The 22,754-nt window shown below is 49.1% G+C and overlaps 1 protein-coding gene across 1 annotated transcript in view; it reads right to left on the bottom strand.

Moving 5' to 3' along the window:
• The window catches only part of LOC119972898 (laminin subunit alpha-3-like), a 412,206-nt gene that overhangs the window by 283,949 nt on the left and 105,503 nt on the right, over positions 1-22,754 (bottom strand). The window contains 3 exon segments of the mRNA XM_038810443.1: positions 6,120-6,251; positions 15,688-15,778; positions 18,056-18,174. Of these exon segments, the coding sequence (XP_038666371.1) occupies positions 6,120-6,251; positions 15,688-15,778; positions 18,056-18,174 (342 nt within the window).

Here is a 22,754-nt window from a genome sequence, read left to right as displayed (position 1 = left end):
GGGAGGGGTGATGGTATTGGTTAGGGAAGGGGGAGGGGTGGCGGTATGGTTAGGGAAGGGGGAGGGGTGGTGGTATTGGTTAGGGAAGGGGAGGGGTGGCGGTATTGGTTAGGGAAGGGGGAGGGGTGGCGGTATTGGTTAGGGAGGGGGAGGGGTGGTGGTATTGGTTAGGGAAGGGAGGGGTGACGGTATTGGTTAGGGAGGGGGGGGGGTGGTATTGGTTAGGGTAGGGGGAGGGGGGTGACGGTATTGGTTAGGGAAGGGGAGGGGTGACGGTATTGGTTAGGGAAGGGGAGGGGTGGTGGTATTGGTTAGGGAAGGGGGGAGGGGTGACGGTATTGGTTAGGGAAGGGGGAGGGGCGGTATTGGTTAGGGAAGGGGGGGGGGTGGTATTGGTTAGGGAAGGGGGAGGGGTGACGGTATTGGTTAGGGAAGGGGGAGGGGTGGTATTGGTTAGGGAAGGGGGAGGGGTGACGGTATTGGTTAGGGAAGGGGGAGGGGTGGTATTGGTTAGGGTAGGGGGAGGGGTGATGGTATTGGTTAGGGAAGGGGGAGGGGTGGTATTGGTTAGGGAAGGGGGAGGGGTGGCGGTATTGGTTAGGGAAGGGGGAGGGGTGACGGTATTGGTTAGGGAAGGGGGAGGGGTGACTGTATTGGTTAGGGAAGGGGAGGGGTGACGGTATTGGCTAGGGAAGGGGGAGGGATGACGGTATTGGTTAGGGAAGGGGGAGGGGTGACGGTATTGGTTAGGGAAGGGGGAGGGGCGATATTGGTTTGGGAAGGGGAGGGGTGACGGTATTGGTTAGTGAAGGGGGAGGGGTGATGGTATTGGTTAGGGAAGGGGGAGGGGTGGTATTGGTTAGGGAAGGGGGAGGGGTGGTATTGGTTAGGGAAGGGGGAGGGGCGGCGTTGGTTAGGGAAGGGGAGGGGCGGGTATTGGTTAGGGAAGGGGAGGGGCGGTATTGGTTAGGGAAGGGGAGGGGCGGTATTGGTTAGGGAAGGGCGCGGGGCGGTATTGGTTAGGGAAGGGGAGGGGTGATGGTATTGGTTAGGGAAGGGGGAGGGGTGGCGGTATTGGTTAGGGAAGGGGGAGGGGTGGCGGTATTGGTTAGGGAAGGGGGAGGGGTGGCGGGTATTGGTTAGGGAAGGGGGAGGGGTGGCGGTATTGGTTAGGGAGGGGGAGGGGTGGTGGTATTGGTTAGGGAAGGGGGAGGGGTGACGGTATTGGTTAGGGAAGGGGGAGGGGTGGTATTGGTTAGGGAAGGGGGAGGGGGTGACGGTATTGGTTAGGGAAGGGGAGGGGTGACGGTATTGGTTAGGGAAGGGGGAGGGGTGGTATTGGTTAGGGAAGGGGGAGGGGTGACGGTATTGGTTAGGGAAGGGGGAGGGGGCGGTATTGGTTAGGGAAGGGGGGGGGGTGGCGGTATTGGTTAGGGAAGGGGGAGGGGTGACGGTATTGGTTAGGGAAGGGGGAGGGGTGGTATTGGTTAGGGAAGGGGGAGGGGTGACGGTATTGGTTAGGGAAGGGGGAGGGGTGGTATTGGTTAGGGAAGGGGAGGGGTGACGGTATTGGTTAGGGAAGGGGGAGGGGTGGTATTGTTAGGGAAGGGGGAGGGTGGCGGTATTGGTTAGGGAAGGGGGAGGGGTGGTATTGGTTAGGGAAGGGGGAGGGGTGGCGGTATTGGTTAGGGAAGGGGAGGGGTGACGGTATTGGTTAGGGAGGGGGAGGGGTGGTGGTATTGGTTAGGGAAGGGAGAGGGGTGACGGTATTGGTTAGGGAAGGAGGGGGGTGACGGTATTGGTTAGGGAAGGGGGAGGGGTGGTATTGGTTAGGGTAGGGGGGAGGGGGTGACGGTATTGGTTAGGGAGGGGAGGGGTGGTATTGGTTAGGGAAGGGGAGGGGTGACGGTATTGGTTAGGGAAGAGGGAGGGGTGACGGTATTGGTTAGGGAAGGGGGAGGGGTGACGGGAATTGGCTAGGGAAGGGGGAGGGGTGACGGTATTGGTTAGGGAAGGGGAGGGGGTGACGGTATTGGTTAGGGAAGGGGGAGGGGCGATATTGGTTTGGGAAGCGGAGGGGTGACAGTATTGGTTAGGGAAGGGGTGAGGGGTGACGGTATTGGTTAGGGAAGGGGGAGGGGTGACGGTATTGGTTAGGGAAGGGGGAGGGGTGACGGTATTGGTTAGGGAAGGGGGAGGGGTGACGGTATTGGTTAGGGAAGGGGGAGGGGTGGTATTGGTTAGGGTAGGGGGAGGGGGTGACGGTATTGGTTAGGGAAGGGGAGGGGTGACGGTATTGGTTAGGGAAGGGGGAGGGGTGGTGGTATTGGTTAGGGAAGGGGGAGGGGTGACGGTATTGGTTAGGGAAGGGGGAGGGGCGGTATTGGTTAGGGAAGGGGGCGGGGTGGCGGTATTGGTTAGGGAAGGGGGAGGGGTGACGGTATTGGTTAGGGAAGGGGGAGGGGTGGTATTGGTTAGGGAAGGGGGAGGGGTGACGGTATTGGTTAGGGAAGGGGGAGGGGTGGTATTGGTTAGGGTAGGGGAGGGGTGACGGTATTGGTTAGGGAAGGGGGAGGGGTGGTATTGGTTAGGGAAGGGGGAGGGGTGGCGGTATTGGTTAGGGAAGCGGGAGGGGTGGTATTGGTTAGGGAAGGGGGAGGGGTGGCGGTATTGGTTAGGGAAGGGGAGGGGTGACGGTATTGGTTAGGGAGGGGGAGGGGTGGTGGTATTGGTTAGGGAAGGGAGAGGGGTGACGGTATTGGTTAGGGAAGGAGGGGGGGTGACGGTATTGGTTAGGGAAGGGGGAGGGGTGGTATTGGTTAGGGTAGGGGGAGGGGGTGACGGTATTGGTTAGGGAAGGGGAGGGGTGGTATTGGTTAGGGAAGGGGAGGGGTGACGGTATTGGTTAGGGAAGGGGGAGGGGTGACGGTATTGGTTAGGGAAGGGGGAGGGGGTGACGGGAATTGGCTGGGGAAGGGGGAGGGGTGACGGTATTGGTTAGGGAAGGGGAGGGGTGACGGTATTGGTTAGGGAAGGGGGAGGGGCGATATTGGTTTGGGAAGCGGAGGGGTGACAGTATTGGTTAGGGAAGGGTGAGGGGTGACGGTATTGGTTAGGGAAGGGGGAGGGGTGACGGTATTGGTTAGGGAAGGGGGAGGGGTGACGGTATTGGTTAGGGAAGGGGGAGGGGTGACGGTATTGGTTAGGGAAGGGGGAGGGGTGATGGTATTGGTTAGGGAAGGGGGAGGGGCGGCGTTGGTTAGGGAAGGGGAGGGGCGGTATTGGTTAGGGAAGGGGGAGGGGCGGTATTGGTTAGGGAAGGGCGCGGGGCGGTATTGGTTAGGGAAGGGGGAGGGGTGGTATTGGTTAGGGAAGGGGGAGGGGTGGTATTGGTTAGGGAAGGGGGAGGGGTGGTATTGGTTAGGGAAGGGGGAGGGGTGACGGTATTGGTTAGGGAAGGGGGAGGAGTGTTATTGGTTAGGGAAGGGGGCGGGGTGGCGGTATTGGTTAGGGAAGGGGAGGGGTGGTATTGGTTAGGGTAGGGGGAGGGGGTGACGGTATTGGTTAGGGAAGGGGAGGGGTGGTATTGGTTAGGGAAGGGGGAGGGGTGACGGTATTGGTTAGGGAAGAGGGAGGGGTGACGGTATTGGTTAGGGAAGGGGGAGGGGTGATGGTATTGGTTAGGGAAGGGGGAGGGGTGACGGTATTGGTTTGGGAAGGGGGAGGGGTGGTATTGGTTAGGGAAGGGGAGGGGTGACGGTATTGGTTAGGGAAGGGGGAGGGGCGGTATTGGTTAGGGAAGGGGGCGGGGCGGTATTGGTTAGGGAAGGGGGAGGGGCGGTATTGGTTAGGGAAGGGGGAGGGGTGGTATTGGTTAGGGAAGGGAGAGGGGTGACGGTATTGGTTCGGGAAGGGGGAGGGGCGGTATTGGTTAGGGAAGGGGGAGGGGTGACGGTATTGGTTAGGGAAGGGGGAGGGGTGACGGTATTGGTTAGGGACGGGGGAGGGGTGGCGGTATTGGTTAGGGAAGGGGGAGGGGTGACGGTATTGGTTAGGGAAGGGGAGGGGTGACGGTATTGGTTAGGAAAGGGGGAGGGGTGACGGTATTGGTTAGGGACGGGGGAGGGGTGACGGTATTGGTTAGGGAAGGGGAGGGGTGACGGTATTGGTTAGGGAAGGGGGAGGGATGACGGTATTGGTTAGGGAAGGGGGAGGGGTGGCGGTATTGGTTAGGGAAGGGGGAGGGGTGGTATTGGTTAGGGAAGGGGGAGGTGTGGCGGTATTGGTTAGGGAAGGGGGAGGGGTGACGGTATTGGTTAGGGAAGGGGAGAGGTGGCGGTATTGGTTAGGGAAGGGGGAGGGGTGGCGGTATTGGTTAGGGAAGGGGGAGGGGCGGTATTGGTTAGGGAAGGGGGAGGGGCGGTATTGGTTAGGGAAGGGGGCGGGGCGGTATTGGTTAGGGGAGGGGCGGTATTGGTTAGGGAAGGGGGCGGGGCGGTATTGGTTAGGGAAGGGGGAGATTAGGGAAGGGGAGGGGTGATGGTATTGGTTAGGGAAGGGGGAGGGACGGTATTGGTTAGGGAAGGGGAGGGGCGGTATTGGTTAGGGAAGGGGGAGATTAGGGAAGGGGAGGGGTGACGGTATTGGTTAGGGAAGGGGGAGGGGCGGTATTGGTTAGGGAAGGGGGAGATTAGGGAAGGGGAGGGGTGACGGTATTGGTTAGGGAAGGGGAGGGGCGGTATTGGTTAGGGAAGGGGGAGGGGTGACGGTATTGGTTAGGGAAGGGGAGGGGTGACGGTATTGGTTAGGGAAGGGGGAGGGGCGGTATTGGTTAGGGAAGGGGGAGGGGCGGTATTGGTTAGGGAAAGGGGAGGGGCGGTATTGGTTAGGGAAGGGGGAGGGGTGCCAGTGTTGGTTAGGGAGAAAGAGGATGTCCAAGAGGATTCAAGAGAGAATCAATTTGACTCGAGCTCAGTAACAAAAAGAGTGGATACCAATAGTTGACAAGGCAAAGGGACCAGTTTTTAAAAAAATTTAGAATGCCCAATTAATTTTTTCCAATTAAGGGGCAATTTAGCGTGGCCAATTCACCTAGCCTGCACATCTTTGGGCTGTGAGGGCGAAACCCACACAGACACGGGGAGAATGTGCAAATTCCACACGGACAGTGACCCAGAGCTGGGATCGAACCTGGGACCTCGGCGCCATGAGGCAGCAGTGCTAACTCACTGCGCCACCGTGCTGCCCACAAAGGGACCAGTTGAGATGTTTCCAAGGACATTGAAGGAAGTGAGAGTGGAAATTCCAGGGACCCTGGACATAATCTTCCCGTCTTCTCTAAACTCAGGGGAGGTGCCAGAGGACTGGAGAGTTGTAAATGTTACGCCCTTGTTGAAAGAAGCTTGTAAGGATAACCCCAGCAATTACAGAGCAGTCAGTGTAACATCAGTGGTGGACAAGCTTCTAGAAACTATTCGGGATAGAATTAGTAGTCACATGGAAAAATATGGATTGATTAGGAAGAGCCAGCATTCTATGTCTTTCTGTGCCAATCTGCAAATGGTATGAATATGTGTATTAAATTTGTATTTTCCGTCTTAGCTATAGTCAATGCCGACTAACTCCATCCAAAATGAAAAATGAAATGAAATGAAAATCGCTTATTGTCACGAGTAGGCTTCAAATGAAGTTATTGTGGAAAGCCCCTAGTCGCCACATTCCGACACCTGTCCGGGGAGGCTGGTACGGGAATCGAACCGTGCTGCTGGCCTGCTTGGTCTGCTTTAAAAGCCAGCGATTTAGCCCAGTGAGCTAAACCAGCCAAGGTGCCTGCCTAGCTGATAGGATCAAGACTTGGAGGACAACTGAGATTGCCACATTAGTACGAGGTCCGTGTCCTGAGTGAATTTCAATGTCGAAAATGTAAGTGTGCACAACATGCTTAAATCAGAGATCAGATCCGCATCGCTGGATTACCGGTGTCAACTTCTCCAACTGGAATAGACAAAATATTAGATAGCTCACATTGCCAGTTGCTGGGACTGAGGAGAAGGGTATTTAGCCATGTCTGTGAACAAGATGAATCCTTAAAGACATTTGGATCAAGCTGTAATACGTACAAAGGCACTGAGGGAAGTTGTAATATCCATGGGAACATCTATCGCAGTGTTGACCACTGAATTGAGGTTTGCAGAGACATACACCTGTTGTTCCATCACATCCGTCTGTGAATTCAGGATTACACCTGCAGGCTGAAGAGAATAAGAACCATTTACAGGCTTTATTGAAAAGCAAATTCAAAACTCTCATGCATCTGTTCATTTCTCTGAGAAAATGCTGGAATAACTCAGTGGAATGTATGGAACGATCTGCCTGGACTGTACACAGAACAATACTTTCCACTATACCTCAGTACACCTGACAATAAATCAAATCCAATCCAATTCTAACCCAAAATCCAATCCAATCCTTTCCCAAACTTCTCCACCTTTCCTCCTTTCAGATCCATCTCTTTGACAAAGTTTTTGGTTGCTATTCCAATATTTCCCTCCGCGGTTAGGTGCAAACTTTTGTTGATAATAGCTCATATGAAGCACCTTGGGACGATTTACTATGTAAAGGCACCATATAAATGCAAAATGTTGTCTGTTCGGCACAGGTAATTAAACGGAGATAATCAATGTAACAATGGATGAACCTCGACAAAAAAAAAACCCTCATTCCTCTCCAGACCCTCCTTGCAAAGGCACATTCCACAAGGAAGTGGTCAACAGTCTCTCCCCCACCACAGTCACCTCGAGGGCAACGTGAAGATGGGGTGAGACTCCGGGCATGCAGGAAGGATCTGAAGGGGAGGGCCTTTCTCACCACCTGCCAAGCCAGACCTTGGTGCTTGTTGAAAATTCTGAGGAATTCTGATGAGGAATTCTGCCAAATGATCTTGACAGTCTGCTCAGGGAACCGTCTAACAGGATCCACCATCTCCTAATCTGGAAGGGCCTCTGTGACGTTACGTGCAGACCATTGCCTGATGGACTTATGCTCAAAGGTGTTTCTATCAGGATTAGGGTGATGTTGAACAAGCTTTCTGATTCCCACCCATTGATTGAAACCATGCTGCTGATGTTTGTGTAGAGCAGTTGGATCCAATTGCAGATGCCCTCCCCAAATCCCATTTTATAGCTGTGCAACATTCCAAAGCCATCTGGTCCAGCCTGATGAAGCAAGTGTCCACCCTCCTGCCCTGTATGTAGGCAATCATATTCCTGTGTAGCGCAAGATCTTCCTCCTGGGTACAGCACAGGCTTGGTGGATCACCTACTCCAGAGTAGACTTGACCAGATTAGCAATGACCCTGGATTTAATTTTATCATTCAACAAAGAAATGGGTCACCAACTCTAATTTCTTCCCTTTCCCCCTTCCCTTATAGATGAGGGTAATGATGTTTTCCTCATGGACTCTGATATGCTACCGGCTAGAAGAATACTCTCAACTCCCACCAACAGGTCTAGACCAGTCCAGTCCCATAGAGCCGAATACAATTCATCCGATAAGCCAACGCTTCTGAAAGTTTTACTCTTCACGAATGAATCAAGGGCAATAGTCATCTAGAGTTCACGGTGTGTCCAGGCTCTGCCGCTCGTTGTCCTTAAAGACCTCTGTGATAGAGGACAGGAAGGATTGGGAGACCATGCTGGCGGTGGCCGTCAAGTCATACGAGCAGCATAAAAGGATCTGCTGATCCTTAAAATGTCAGACTGCAATGACTTTACTCAGCCATCTTCTTCCTTCAGGCTCACAGAGCTCGCTGTGTGTACCTTTTGGACGAAGAAATGCGAGCACATCTCATCCTGCTTCAGGGAGCGGACTCTGGACTATCTTGGGAATATCTTGGGAGCCTCTGCAGCAAAGAGTGAAACTTGCTGACTCTTCAACTCCTGGAGATTCTCCTGGATATCCAGCCCCATAGGCTGCAGTCCAAGCAGATTCTGGGTGCTTTTGTAGAATTGGGATATTTCCCCTCGTCTCTCTCTCGCCTTCTGAACCCCTTTGAGAAAGAAGAACCTCTTGATGTTCTTCCATCAGTGTTTCAGGGACTCCAAGAGTGGTTTCACAATTCCTCAACCTCTGTAATACCTTTTCAATTCCTCAGTGTTGACTGGGGTCAATAGGTTTAGGTTCAGCTTCCATATTCCGCTGCCAATCCCCTCGTCCTCCTGTAGGCTGTATTTCTTCAAACGCTGATTCTGCTCACCTTCTAATTATTCTTCTGAACTGCTCGGTAAGAAACTGCTAATCTATCCACAGACATATCTTTTAACTAGACTGAGATGCTTGATTTCTGCTCACATTTCGAACTAACTCACAGGTTATTCTGCTTTTCTGCAAAATGCCTAATAGAAGATAGAACAGTACAGCACAGTACAGGCCCTTCGGCCCACAATGTTGTGCCGACCATTTATCCGAATCTAAGTTCAATCTAACCTACACCCCTTCAATTTACTGCTGTCCATGTGCCTGTCCAAGAGTCGCTTAAATATCCCAAATGACTCTGACTCCACCACCTCTGCTGGCAGTGCATTCCACACACCCACCACTCTCTGTGTAAAGAACCGACCTCTGACATCTCCCCTCTACCTTCCTCCAATCACCTTAAATTATGTCACCTCGTGACAGCCATTCCCGCCCTGGGGAAAAGTCCCTGGCTATCCACTCTATCCATGCCTCGCATCACCCGGTTCACCTCTATTAAGTCACCTCTCTTCCTTCTTTGCTTCAGTGAGAAAAGCCCTAGCTCCCTCAACTTTTCTTCATAAGACATGCCCTCCATTTCCAGGCAGCATCCTGGTAAATCTCCTCTGCAGCCTCTCCAAAGCATCCACATCCTCCCTATAATGAGGCAACCAGAACTGGACACAATATTCCAAGTGTAGTCTAACCAGGGTTTTATAAAGCTGCAGCAAAACCTCAAGGTTCTTAAACTCAATCCCCCTGTTAATGAAAGCCAACACACCATACGCCTTCTTAACAACCCTATCAACCTGGGTGGCAACTTTGAGGGATCTATGAACGTGGACCCCAAGATCCCTCTGTTCCTTCACACTTTCAAGAATCCTGCATTTAACCCTGTATTCAGCATTCAAATTCAACCTTCCAAAATGAATCACTTCACATTTTTCTACAAAGAACAAAGAAAAGTACAACACAGGAACAGGCCCTTCGGCCCTCCAAGCCTGCGCTGACCATGCTGCCCGTCTGAACTAAAATCTTCTACACTTCCGGGGTCCGTATCCCTCTATTCCCATCCTATTCATGTATTTGTCAAGGTGCCCCTTAAATGTCACTATCGTCCCTGCTTCCACCACCTCCTCTGGCAGCAAGTTCCAGGCACCCATTACCCTCTGTGTAAAAAACGTACTTCGTACATCTCCTCTAAACCTTGCCCCTTGCACCTTATACCTATGCCCCCTAGTAAAAGGTTGAACTTCATCTGCCACTTCTCAGCCCAGCTCTGAATCCTGTCAATGACCTGTGGTAACCTGCAACAGCCCTCGACACTATCTACAACTGTTTAGGGGCTGTTTAGCACACTGGACTAAATCGCTGGCTTTGAAACCAGACCAAGCAGGCCAGCAGCACGGTTCGATTCCCGTAACAGCCTCCCCGAACAGGCGCCGGAATGTGGCGACTAGGGGCTTTTCACAGTAACTTCATTGAAGTCTACTCGTGACAATAAGCGATTTTCATTTCATTTCATTTTCATTTTTCAACTCCCCCAACCTTCGTGTCATCGGCCCACCCTTCCATTTCCTCATCCAAGTCATTTATAAAAACCACAAAGAGCAGAGGTCCCAGAACAGATCCTTGCGGGACACCACTGGTGTCCCGCAAGACCTGCCCGTCACAAAGCCATGCTGACTATCTTTAATCAAACTATGTTTTTTTAAATAATCATAAATCCTATCTCTCAGAATCCGTTCCAATATTTTGCTCCCCACAGACGTAAGACTGATGGGTCTGTAATTCCCAGGGATTTCCCTATTCTCTTTCTTGAACAGGGGAACAACATTCGCCTCCCTCCAATCATCCGGTACTACTCCAGTGGAGAGTGAGGACGCAAAGATCATCGGCAATGGCGCAGCAATCTCCTCCCTCGCTTCCCGTAGTACCCTTGGGTATATCCCATCAGACCCAGGGGACTTATCTACCCTGAAGCTTGTCAGAATTTTGAGCACATCCTCCTTCTTAATATCAACCTGTTTGAGTCTATTAACCTGGCTCATGCTGTTCCCATGGCAACAAGGTTCCTCTCTCTAGTGAATACTGAAGCAAAATATTCATTTAGGGCCTCCCCCATCTCCTCAGACTCCAAGCACAAGTTCCCTCAACTATCCCTGATCGGCCCTACTCTCACTCTGATCATCAATAATACCTTGGCTCCTACATCATCTTTTTAAGCTGAAACCTAATTATCTCCACAGGGAATCTCCTTATTCCAAACAACATTCTATTAGCTCAAGCTTTTACAATACTTCTAGTGCACCCAGCTCCAAAATGTAGTTGTCTTTCAAACTAGGATTTATTTTAAATGCACGACTGCAGCAGACTCTTAACCCTTCCTGCACCTAATACCTATAATACCTATAATACAATATATCTGAACTTTCTACATTTATCGCACTTGCAAAATTATTCTCGTCAAGTATTTTTCCAACTCCTTTTTGAAAGTGACTATTGAATCTGCCCTGTCAGGCAGCACATTCTGGAACTCGATCATAAAAACATCAAGGTACCTGAAGATGTGTTTGAGCCTAAGTTTAAAGGGGAATTTCAGAGCTATTTATAAACTATAGGCTACATTTACTGGAGGCTCCATTCCCATAGGAAAATGTGGCAAAGTCGGAAACAGGCAAATCAGGCAAACTGAGCTCTTTTCCAATATCCCAACCTTTTTATGCTCAGGGTCAGGCTCAGAATCATAGCTCAACTGCACAAAGTGATATTAATAATTCATTGACCCATACAGCACAAAAGCAATCTATTCAGTCCAGCAGCCTATGTTGCGTCTTTGAAAGAATCAGGGTCCAGCACTGCACCAACCTTTGTCGGACCTCAATTTCATAGATCATAGAATTTACAGTGCAGAAGGAGGCCATTCGGCCCATCGAGTCTGCACTGACCCTCACAAAGAGCAACCCGCTCAAGCCCATGTATCTACCCGATCCCCGCAACCCCCACTTAACCTTTTTGGACACTAAGGGCAATTTATCCTGGCCAATCCACCTAACCCGCACATCTTTGGACTGTGGGAGGAAACCGGAGCACCCGGAGGAAACCCACGCAGACACGGGGAGGACGTGCAGACTCCGCACAGACAGTGACCCAGCCGGGAATCGAACCTGGGACCCTGGAGCTGTGAAGTAATTGTGCTATCCACTATGCTACCGATCTGCCAATTTGCCACCGACTATCTGGGGGTCTATCATAAATACCTTCCCTGCTCAGTCCCTGTCATCCTATAAATTTCCCCTTGTCGAGTATGTATCCAAATCCCATTTGAAAGTTACTGTTAAATTTGTTTCCTGGCAGTGCACTCTAGATAATAACTCCTCTAATCTTACACACAACAGGATAGTTGTCCTCCGCATTGAGCTTGAGGCCTAGAATTCAATCCTGAGGTTAGGCTGACATCCATTAACTCTCTGAGCTTCACTCTTCGCAGTCATTATAATTACTCAGTTCAATTACAACCTTGCCACTTGCTTCCAGCTATTATTCTGTGTACGTATCATAATAAGGCAGCCTTTGTTATTTAGCTCTGGAAACAAAATATAGATGGTGGGCTAGTGCTGCATCACGGAGACGTGGTTGAGGGAGGGGCAGGATAGGCAGCTCAACATCCCGGGATATGGAATCTTCAGGCGAGAGAAAGAATGGGGTAAAACAGGAGGAGGCATTGCATTATCAGTTAAGGAATCAGTTATTGCGGTAAGGAGAGATGAAATCTTGGAAGGGGGGCATCAAATGAAGTTTGTGGGCAAGAGATTAGGATCATTGCTTGGTATTTATCATAGACCCCGAGATAGTCAGTGGGAAATTGAGGAGCAAATATGTGCACAATTTGCAGAGGTGTGTAAAAATAATAAGAGGGTGATTATATTTGGTAATTATATTTGGTAATTTCAACTTTCCCAACATTAATTGGGTTAGTCACTGAGTTCAGAGCTTAGATGTAGTGGTGTTCTTAAAATGTATATAGGAGAACCTTTCAGCTCTATATGCAGAGCGTCCAACAAGGGTTGGTGCAGTGCTGGACCCAAATTCTGGGGAATGAAGCCGTACAGCTGGTTGATGCGTTGGTGGGGGAGCATTTTGGCGATAGTGATCACAACATGGTACAATTCAAGTTTGTTATGGACAAGTTGCAAAAAAAGGTTTTGGAATGGGGAGAGCAGATTTTAGTGAAATAAGGCAGGATCTGGCCAAGGTAGACTGGAAAGAGTTACTTGTGGGGAAATCTACAGAAGAGCAGTGGGGGGAGGGCTCAAAAAGTAAATGGGAAGGGTACAGGTCCAACATATTCCCTCTTGGGTAATAGGAAGGAGTAACAAACCCAAAGAACCAGGGCTGACCAGAGACATTCGTGATACGATGAGAAGGAAAAGAGAGGCTTTTAACAAGTACAAGAGGAGCCAATCAAAGGAGGCATTAGTGGAGTGCAGAAAGTGCAGGACGGAGCTTAAGAAAGCAATTAGGAGAGCAAAGAGAGGATATGAGAAATCTCCAACTGGTAAAAAAAGGGGAAATCCCAAGATATACTATAAGTATATCAATGTAAAGAGGATAACCAGGAAAAGAGTAGGGCCCATTAGGGACCAATGGGCAATCTGTGGGTGGAGCTAGAGGACATTGGTAGGGTGTTGAATGAATATTTCACATCCGTCTTCACCAAGAGAACAAGGAGGTAGATATATACAAAGAGGGAGAATGAGAGGTTCTTGAGCAAGTTGTCATAGTGAGTGACAAGGTATTGGAGGTGTTGGCAGGCTTAAAAGTGAACAAATCTCCAGGTCCGGATGAATTGTGTCCCAGGATTCTGTCGGAAGCAAAAGAGGAAATTGCAGGGGCTCCCACCCAAATTTTTGATTCCTCTCTGGTCACGGGGATGTTCCAGAGGACTGGAGAACAGCTAATGTAGTCCCGTTATTTAAGAAAGGTTGTAGAGATAAGCCAGGGAACTACAGAACAGTGAGTCTCACATCGGTGGTCGGGAAAGTATTGGAGAAAATTCTGACGGTGAGAATCTATCTCCACTTGGAGAGGCAAGGTTTGATCAGGAATAGTCAGCATGACTTTGTCAGAGAGAGGCCAGGCCTAACAAATTTGATTGAACATTTTGAGCATGTGACCAGGTGTGTTAGATGAGGGTCGTGCAGTAAATGTAGTTTACATAGTTTTCTGCAAAATCTTTGGCAAGGTCCCACTGGGCTAAATCACTGGCTTTTAAAGCAGACCAAGGCAGGCCAGCAGCACGGTTCAATTCCTGTACCGGCCTCCCTGAACAGGCGCTGGCATGTGGCGACTAGGGGTTTTTCACAGTAACTTCATTGAAGCCTACTCAAGACAATAAGCGATTTTCATTTCATTACATGGGAGACTTATAAAGTAGACAAATAAAAGAACTGTTGACAATATTTCAAAGAAGATCAGTGGGAGTCTCTCCCAGTTCTCAGTCTAAAATTAACATTGCTAAAGTGGAGGTTTTGGGCATTATTTTGTGATGTCTGTGGGAGCTTGCCGTGTGACAATAGGCTGTGATGTTTCCTGTAGTACGACAGTGACTCTACCTCAAAAGGTAGTTCATTGGTAAAGTGCTTCGGGTCAGCCTGAGGTAGTAAAAGTCACTATGTAATGCAAGCTTTCTTTCCTAATTTTAATTGGGTTAGGTAGCCATAAAGAAAGGATAGAATAAAGAAGGAATATAGGAATTTAAAAAAAATCTCCTTTCACAGAACTGCAACTGCAAAAAATGAAAATGAAATGAAAAAAGGACATAGACAAGTTAATGGAGTGGGCAAATAGGTGGCAGATGAAGTTCAATGCAGAGAAGTGTGAGGTGATGCATTTTGGTAGGAAGAAAATGGAGAGACAATATAAAATAAGGGGCAAAATACTTGGGAGCAGAGGGGCCTGGGGTGGCAGGACAGGTGGAGAGAGCAGTTAATAAAGCAAATAGTATTCTGGGCTTTATTAATAGAGTAAGAAGTCTTACAACAGCAGCAGGGTAGCATGGTGGTTAGCATAAATGCTTCACAGCTCCAGGGTCCCAGGTTCGATTCCCGGCTGGGTCACTGTCTGTGTGGAGTCTGCACGTTCTCCCAGTGTGTGCGTGGGTTTCCTCCGGGTGCTCCGGTTTCCTCCCACAGTCCAAAGATGTGCGGGTTAGGTGGATTGGCCATGCTAAATTGCCCGTAGTGTCCTAATAAAAGTAAGGTTAAGGGGGGGGTTGTTGGGTTACGGGTATAGGGTGGATACGTGGGTTTGAGTAGGGTGATCATGGCTCGGCGCAACATTGAGGGCCGAAGGGCCTGTTCTGTGCTGTACTGTTCTATCTATGTAACACCAGGTTAAAGTCCAACATGTTTGTTTCAAACACTAGCTTTCGGAGCACTGCCCCTTCACCTGAGGTTGTATGTCTTCTTACTGTGCTCACCCCAGTCCAACGCTGGCACCTCCACATCTTTATTAATAGAGGCATTGAATACAAAAGCAAGGGCATTATGCTGAACTTACACAATACATTAGTTTGATTTGAGCTGGAATGGCGTGTCCAGTTCTGGATTCTACACTATAGGGAGGATGTGAACACATTGGAGAGAGAGCAGAAGAGGTTTACAAGAATGCTTCCAGGGATGAGAAACTTCCGTTATGAGGATAAATTGGAGAGGTTGGGACTGTTCTCCTTGGAGAGAAGAAGGCTACGAGGAGATTTGATAGAGATGTTCAAAATCATGAGGGGGCTGGACAGAGTAGATAAGAAGAAACTGCTTCCCATTATAAAAGGATCAAGAATGAGAGGGCATGGATTTAAAGTGATTTGCAAAAGAAGCCACTGTGATGTCAGAAAAATCTTTTTGACATTGAGTGATTGGGTCAGGAATGTGCGGCCTGGAAGTGTGGTGGAGGCAAGTTCAATCGAGGCCTCCAAGTTAGATGGTTATTTCACTAGAAACAATATGCAGGGGTGTGGGGAAATGGCAGGGGAATGGCGTTCAGTCATGATGTTTGGTTTGGAGATCTAATGCAGTCACGATGGGCCGAATGGCCTCATTCTGCACCATTACATTTCTGTGATTCTGTGATATTTTCACTCTATTTCACTGCAATCCTTTGAGCAATTAAAAAAACACAACTGTAAACAGCTCATATTCTGAAATGTTGGGGATAAATTTAACCTAACCAACAATTCACCAGACACGAACAGGATCAGGGATAATACCGATTCATGCTCTGATCAATTTTCCTTTCAAAGGAGGTCAACTGTCAGCAACATCTGGAGGGGCCACAAAACTGGCATTGCGCCTGATCCCATGGATCGGCTGAAATTATCACAAAAGTATTTTGGTGTAGACTTTCACAATGATCAATTTTACTGGTGGAAATAGAAAATCAGAGGACAAACGTACGTAAACAGCCATCCCTTGCTTCCTTTGGAATTCCAGATGGTCGATAATGAAATGGTGTACACCGCTCACAGTTTATTCCTGCAGTGTTGTGCTGTGGAGAAATTTAGAGACACATTACTCGCTGAATCTTCTGCTGCCGTGAATGCTTATTGGTTTGAGATCATAAATTAGCATATCAACAAACGTTATATTATTCAATGAAATAAGATTCAGCCTCCTGTGCTGACTCTCCAACTGATGAGATTTACAGTATGGCATATGGAAATTTGGCAAAAACAGGCCTTTCCGCCCTCTGCCAATTGCCACTGAATGAACTGCAATGGTCATTTTCAGCTAGCAGCACTGCTTATACTTGTTTAAGTCGGCTAAACGGGAGATAAACATGCGGATTGTTTTGTGCTCATCCACATGTTGGACTGTAGGCAGTTAAGTTCAAACACCTAATGGTGACTGGTCAGTTCTGTGTCTATTTACAAGACGATTAAAAATGTCTTGCACGAGGGGAAGGTGTCCAAGGTTTATAAGGAGCTGATGGACTGGGAGGGAGCCCCTGATTGGTGATGTTCAGAGGAACTGGGAGGAGGAGCATTTGGGGCGGTGGGGGGAGACCGGGACGTGGGAAGAGGCCCTGCGGAGGGTGAATGCATTTAAAGTAGTTCACAGGATTCATATGACAGTGGCAAGGATGAGCAGGTTCTTTGAGGGAGTAGACGACAGGTGTGGACAGTGCGTGGGGAATCCTGCAAACCATATCCACATGTTTTGGGCATGTCCGAAACTTGTGTTTCTAGCAGGGGTTTGCGGACATAGGGCGGGATTCTCTAATAATGGGGCTTCTGCACTGTAAATTCTATGATAATCTATGATTAATCTCGGACAAAGGTTCGGCACAACATCGTGGGCCGAAGGGCCTGTTCTGTGCTGTATGTCTCTATGTTCTATGTCGCCGTGAAAACCGGCGCCAACGATTCTGGCATCAACGGCCCCCGAAAGTGAGGAATTCTCACCTTTCTAGGGGGCTAGGTTGCAGCCGGAGTGGTCCCCGCAGCTCCTGCCGGCGCGGAACGGCCCGCGCGAGTGCGGATCGGCCGGCATATTTCTGCGCCTGCGCGGAACAGCCGGCGTGTTTCCACACATGCGCAGGGGTTCCCATCTCTGCACCGGCCCCCGGGCAATATGGCGGAGCCCTACAGGGGCCCGGCGCGGAGTAAAGTAAGCCCCCACTGAACCAGCCCGCCTGCCGATCGGTAGGCCCCGATCGCGGGCCAGGCCATCGTGGGACCCCCCCCGGGGTCGGATCCCCCCCCGCCTCCAGGACGGACCCCATACTCTCACGTTCCAGTTCCCGCCGTGTGGGAGTAATCCACGCCGGTGGGACTCAACCAAACTCGGCCACTCGGGGCCCGGAGAATCACCGGGGGAGCCACCGTCAACGGCAACGGTGGCGGCGATCCCACCCACCGCCGTCTGAAAAACAGTGCCGGAGAATGGGGAAGCCGGCGTCGGGGCGCGTCCCGGGGATTCTCCAACCCGGCGGCAGGTTGGAGAATCCCGACCATAATGTCCGATATGTTGGGGATAAAGGTGGTCCCAAGCCCGGAGGTACCAATATTTGGGGTATCGGAGGACCCGGGTGTTCAGGGGGTGAGAGAGGCTGATGTTTTGGCCTTTGCCTCCCTGATAGCCCGGAGTCGGATTTTGATTGGATGGAGGGACACAGAGCCGCCGAAAGTGGGGGTCTGGGTGCGCGACCTTGTGGAATTTCTGAGGTTGGAAAAGATTAAGTTCGTCTTGAGCGGGTCGGTAAATGAGTTTGTCTGGAGCTGAAAGTCGTTCACCGACTTCTTTAAGGAGGATTGAAGTTTCAGCAGAGGGGGAATGGGGCGGGGGATAAGGGGGTAAAAATGGGGAAGGCAGGACAGGAGGGCGGTGGGGTGGGGGAAGGGAGGAGGAGAATGGCGGGGGAGGTGGGTGGTGTTTATTTATTATGCTGTACAAGCTCGCTGTTGCTTTCATTTGTGAGTTTGTTGTTCATATAAATGCCTTGATAAAATATTTTTTTAAAAAAGGTCTTGTACATCTTCTCAAGTTGAAGGGTTGTCAAAATATTCCAGATATTTTTTCTGCCAATGTTTAATATTGATTTAGGCTTTCTAAAATGTCTGTGGCCTTTATTAATCAGATCAAATTATGAAATTGGCAGAATTTATAAGTTTACATCTAACTTTAAGGAAAACTGAGACAACCAGTTTTAACAAGTATTTTAATACCCGTGATGGAACAGGGACACATAACATACGCTTCTCAAAAATGAAACCTTTGTCTATCAATTAAACATTCGTCCCGACTTGGACGACTTGCCTCATACCTGGCAGTTCAAGCAAACACCTCCACCCTCATAGCGCCCGTGGCTGTTCACACTGGCTCTGCGATGACTAACTTCAGCATCGTAATAACAATCCTTGGCATGTCCATGGCAGTTACAGGCTGCAAAATGATGTGAAAAATTGTTATCTCAGCGTCCACCTTGTCAACACTTCCACCATACAAAAATAAACAATGACAACTTGGAGGATGTTAGCGTTGCGATTGGCGTGTTTATCTTTGTAATGCCAAGCGTCTGGAAATCTCACGTCCAATCATTAGTCGTTTAATTTGTTGGTTCGATATCAATGAGATACTCAAGCGTTACAAAACGCTGTTGGAAGTGTAAGAATGATTGCGAGAGCAATATTGGGTTCATCTTTCGATGCTCTCATACATTAAAACCCAGTCCTGAATCCAACGACATTTGTTTGCTGCAAATCAAAACGTTTTATTTGTTTCTGGGATGTGAGCACCACTGGCTAGGCGACCATTTATTGCCCATCCCTAACTGACATTGAGATGGCAGCAGTGAGCCACTCTCTTGTCCTCCAAGTGATGTAGGTACACCCACAGTGCTGAGGGGGAGGGAGTCCCTGGATTTAGGTCCAAGGCAAATGAAGGAGTTTTTCCTTATCTGGATTGTTTGTCTTCAACAGTATTTGTAACTCTTGTGTAACAGCAGCTTCTGTCTCGAAGGTAGGTTCCCACACACATGCAGGAATCACACCAGGAACTCGTACAACATATCGACATGATTACTCTTCATTATATTCAACTCAAAATGTTAACTGTTTCTCTTTCCAAAGATACTGCCAGACTTGCTCAGTTTGTCTCGCACTTTCTGCTAAAAATGACATGCGAAGCTTCTTTGCGGTGTTTTCCAATGTTTAACACACGATGGACGGAATCTTACCATATGTTTTCAAAATGTCAGGCTCAGACTGAAAACCAGCGTGCAGCTCTCCAGCTGCACAGACCAGTTTTCACTCCAGAATTTCAGCCTCTTTAAAGAAAGAGGGGTGGCCGTGATTTATGCCGTCACTGTGGCACGGGGCATGATAGAGCCGGCCCCCGGCTCCACAGAAATCGGGGTGCCATCTTTAAAGGGCGCCCTGATCAGAACTGAAGTGAACCCCCCCCCCCCCCCCATCACAGAGGTATTGGGTCCTCCCCCTCCCTCCCACCTGCTCAGACAATTATCGGAGGATCCCCTCCCCCCCCCTCTGGACCAACAATGGGGGCTCTCCGCACCCCCCCCCCCTCCAACACCACAGAGGTATCGTCGGTGTTGCCACCCCCCGTTACAGCCCACTCTCCCACCCCCACCACACATAACTGTAAACTGCAGTGATCTCTGCATGTATTAATACATGTTCAGTTAACGTAAAGTCAGTACAGACAGATGACCACTAGATGGCAACACTAACAGGACCTATAAAAGGAGTTTCCCACTCTTTCTTTAGTGTGTGTGTGTGTGTGTGGAGAACGGCTAGAATGAAGACGTGATCAGATCAGAGTGCATTGTATTATTATAATTGTTAATTTAATATAAACTTACTTGTTTTACTAGTTTGGTACGGAAGTGAAAGAACTCAGTAGTTTATTATATTTTACTCAATAAACGTTACGTTGTCATCTGGAAGACTTCCGACTATTTCTCATCAGAATTCAACACAACTTGGCAAGACACGAGTAATATTTATATTACAATATAACAGAAACCCCCCCCTCAATGGGGCTCCCATGAAAGCCTGTTCCTGGCACAGCCCCCTGGCACTTCTCCCTGACACAGGTTGACAGTATGCCATTCTGGCAGTGCCAACCTGTGCCAGAGGGCAGTGCCAGGCATGTCCATCTTCCCCCCCGGGGTCTATACCTCCTCTGTGCCCCCAGGGGCAGAGGGATCCTCTCGACTAAATCTAAGTTTTAAATAGTTATTGTATACTTCAGGCTTTGAATACTCAGTAAGGGAAACCGGGTTGTGGGGGGGGGGGGGGGGCTGGCTGGGCAATGAGATTAAAAAGTTTTCAAATGAATGACAATGAGGTTCTCAACCTTCGTGGGTGTGAACCTCGTGGCGTCGCTGGCGAGGGAGCGGCCAAAATCACGGAACACCATCTCGCCGGAGATAATCGGGTTTTCCGATTCCCGCTGGATTTTCCTCCGTTCTCGCCAACGGTGACTGTGGGCTGGAAATCACCCCCTAAACAAATGTTGAACTGTGGAAAACGTCTTAGAAATCCCTGCCACTGATCACTTCCACTAAAATGAACTGGACATCCAAACCGCAGGGAATAAACCTTCAAAATGTGAAACAGGTTAGCGGAGAATGAGGTCCATTTATCACAAATCAGTTCCCATGGTTTCCTTGTGGGAAATGTCAATGTTGTTCCGAGATGTTACAAATAATGTCAGCACTGAATTGTGAGCCCGCATTGTCTGGAGTTCATGAGTTCACCAGCTATATTTCACTTGGTCAAGGCAGTTCTATCTTAAGAATTTCAGGACTGGAATGTGACAAAAGAAACAATGGAAGGAGGAGGAAACTTTCTCTTTGTGAGCTCTTGGCAGGCAGCGAGGCTTCTCCCTGTCACAAAGTGTGAACTTCACTCTTTAATCTGCACGGTACAAACACACACTGTGAGCTTGCAATCTTAGCCCAACAATAAAACCTAAATAGATTTTTAATTTTAAAAAAACATGCTAGGGCATAACCTGTCATAACCTGTTGGGCGATCAAATTAGAAGGATTGTTACAAAGACTGATGTAGAAATCTAGAAGATTTATGGTGATTTAATTGAGCTGTTTATGATGACTAAAAATTCATTCGGCTAAATAGAGAGAAACTATTTATGCGGGCAGGGACAGCACAAGGGGGTCAGGGCCTTAAATTAGAGTCAGATCATTTAGGGGATGTCAGGAATCACTTCTCCACATACAGCCTACAAAAAGCTGTCAAGGCTGGGAGTCAATTAAAAATCTCAAGATTACATTTTTGTTGGCAAAGAATGCAGAGAGCTATGGAACCAAGGTGGGTGGGTAGAATTAAGGCACAGGTCAGCCATGATTTATTTGAGTGGTGGAAAAGGGTTGAGAGGCCCTACTCTTTCCGTTTCGGTTTCCTTTGACCCCATGTCATTGTTGGCCTTGACACTGCGCAGAACCGAGATTCCTCCCAATGTCCCTCTTGAAAGCGTAGATGCAAGGTCCAGATGTATGCCCTTCCGTGGGTAAAGTCCCTTTGCTTTAATCAGCACTGAGAAGGCTGGGAACAAAGACCCAATAAGCAGTGGGCGGTGGTAAGAAGCCAGGTGGTGGTAGGGGGCACCTACGGATTTCTGTTACAGCTGGGTGGGGGTAAGCAACCACTCTTTCTGCTCGCCCACTATTCCTCGACTCGTCTTTCCAGTGTTGTTGCTACAGTGAAGGTCTAATTTATCATGCCCAATCCACCTAATCTGCACATTTTTGAACTGGGAGGAAACTTGAGCACCCGGAGGAAATGCACGCAGACACGGGGAGAGCGTGTAAACTCCACACAAACAGTCACCCAAGGTCAGAATCAAACCCGGGTCCCTGGCACTGTGAGGCAGCTGTGCTAACCACTGTGCCACCCTCTAGATTTGGTACATCAAATTACTAACAACACAGTAGAAGAGAAATTCCTGAGTGTGTAAGGGATGGTTTTCTGGACCAATATGTAGAGGAATCAACTGGAGAACAGGCCATCCTCGGCTGGGTACTGTGTAATGAGAACGGAATCATTGGCAACCTATTTGTGCGAGCCCCCTTGGGGATGAGCATGGGATTCAGGGTGATTTAGCAGTTTGGATCAGAAATTGGCTCGCTGTAAGAAGACAGAGGGTGGTGGTTGATAGGAAATGTTCAGCCTGGAGTTCAGTTACTAGTGGTGTAACACAAAGATCTGTTTTGGGGCCACTGCAGTTTGTCATTTTTATCAATGACCTGGAGGAGGGTGTAGAAGGATAGGTGAGTAAATGTGCAGATGACACTAAAGTCGGTGAAGTTGTGGACAGTGCGGGAGGATGTTACAAGTTATAGAGGGACATAGATAAGCTGCAGAGCTGGGCTGAGAGGTGGTAAATGGAGTTTAATGCAGAAAAGTGTGAGGTGATTAATTTTGGAAGGAGTAACAGGAATAGAGTACTGGGCTAATGGTAAGATTCTTGGTACTGTGGATGAGCAGAGAGATTTTGGTGTCCATGTACATAGATCCCTGAAAGTTGCCACCCAGGTTGATAGGGTTAAGAAGGCGTACAGTGTGTTAGCTTTTATTGGTAGAGGGATTGAGTTTCGGAGCCATGAGGTCATGTTGCAGTTGTACAAAACTCTGGTGCGGCCGCATTTGGAGTATTGCGTGCAGTTCTGGTCGCCGTATTATAGGGAGGATGTGGAAGCATTGGAAAGGGTGCAGAGGAGATTTCCTAGGATGTTGCCTGGTATGGAGGGAAGATCTTATGAGGAAAGGCTGAGGGACTTAAGGCTGTTTTCGTTAGAGAGAAGAAGGCAGCACGGTAGCATGATTTTCTCAGATGCAGTGGTGCTGGAAGCAGAGCTCGATCCATTCGATTGTACTTTCCATCTTGAGTGTCGCTTTGTTTTCGAGATAAATTATAACATGTTCCTCAGATCTAGACAAATAACTTTTACTCTGCACATTTGGGCAGCACGGTAGCAT

The sequence above is a fragment of the Scyliorhinus canicula genome, chromosome 10 (assembly GCF_902713615.1).
Source record: "Scyliorhinus canicula chromosome 10, sScyCan1.1, whole genome shotgun sequence".
NCBI lineage: Eukaryota > Metazoa > Chordata > Chondrichthyes > Carcharhiniformes > Scyliorhinidae > Scyliorhinus > Scyliorhinus canicula.
Note: the sequence above shows the minus strand (reverse complement) of the source record. Positions and strands in the feature narration are given on the sequence as shown.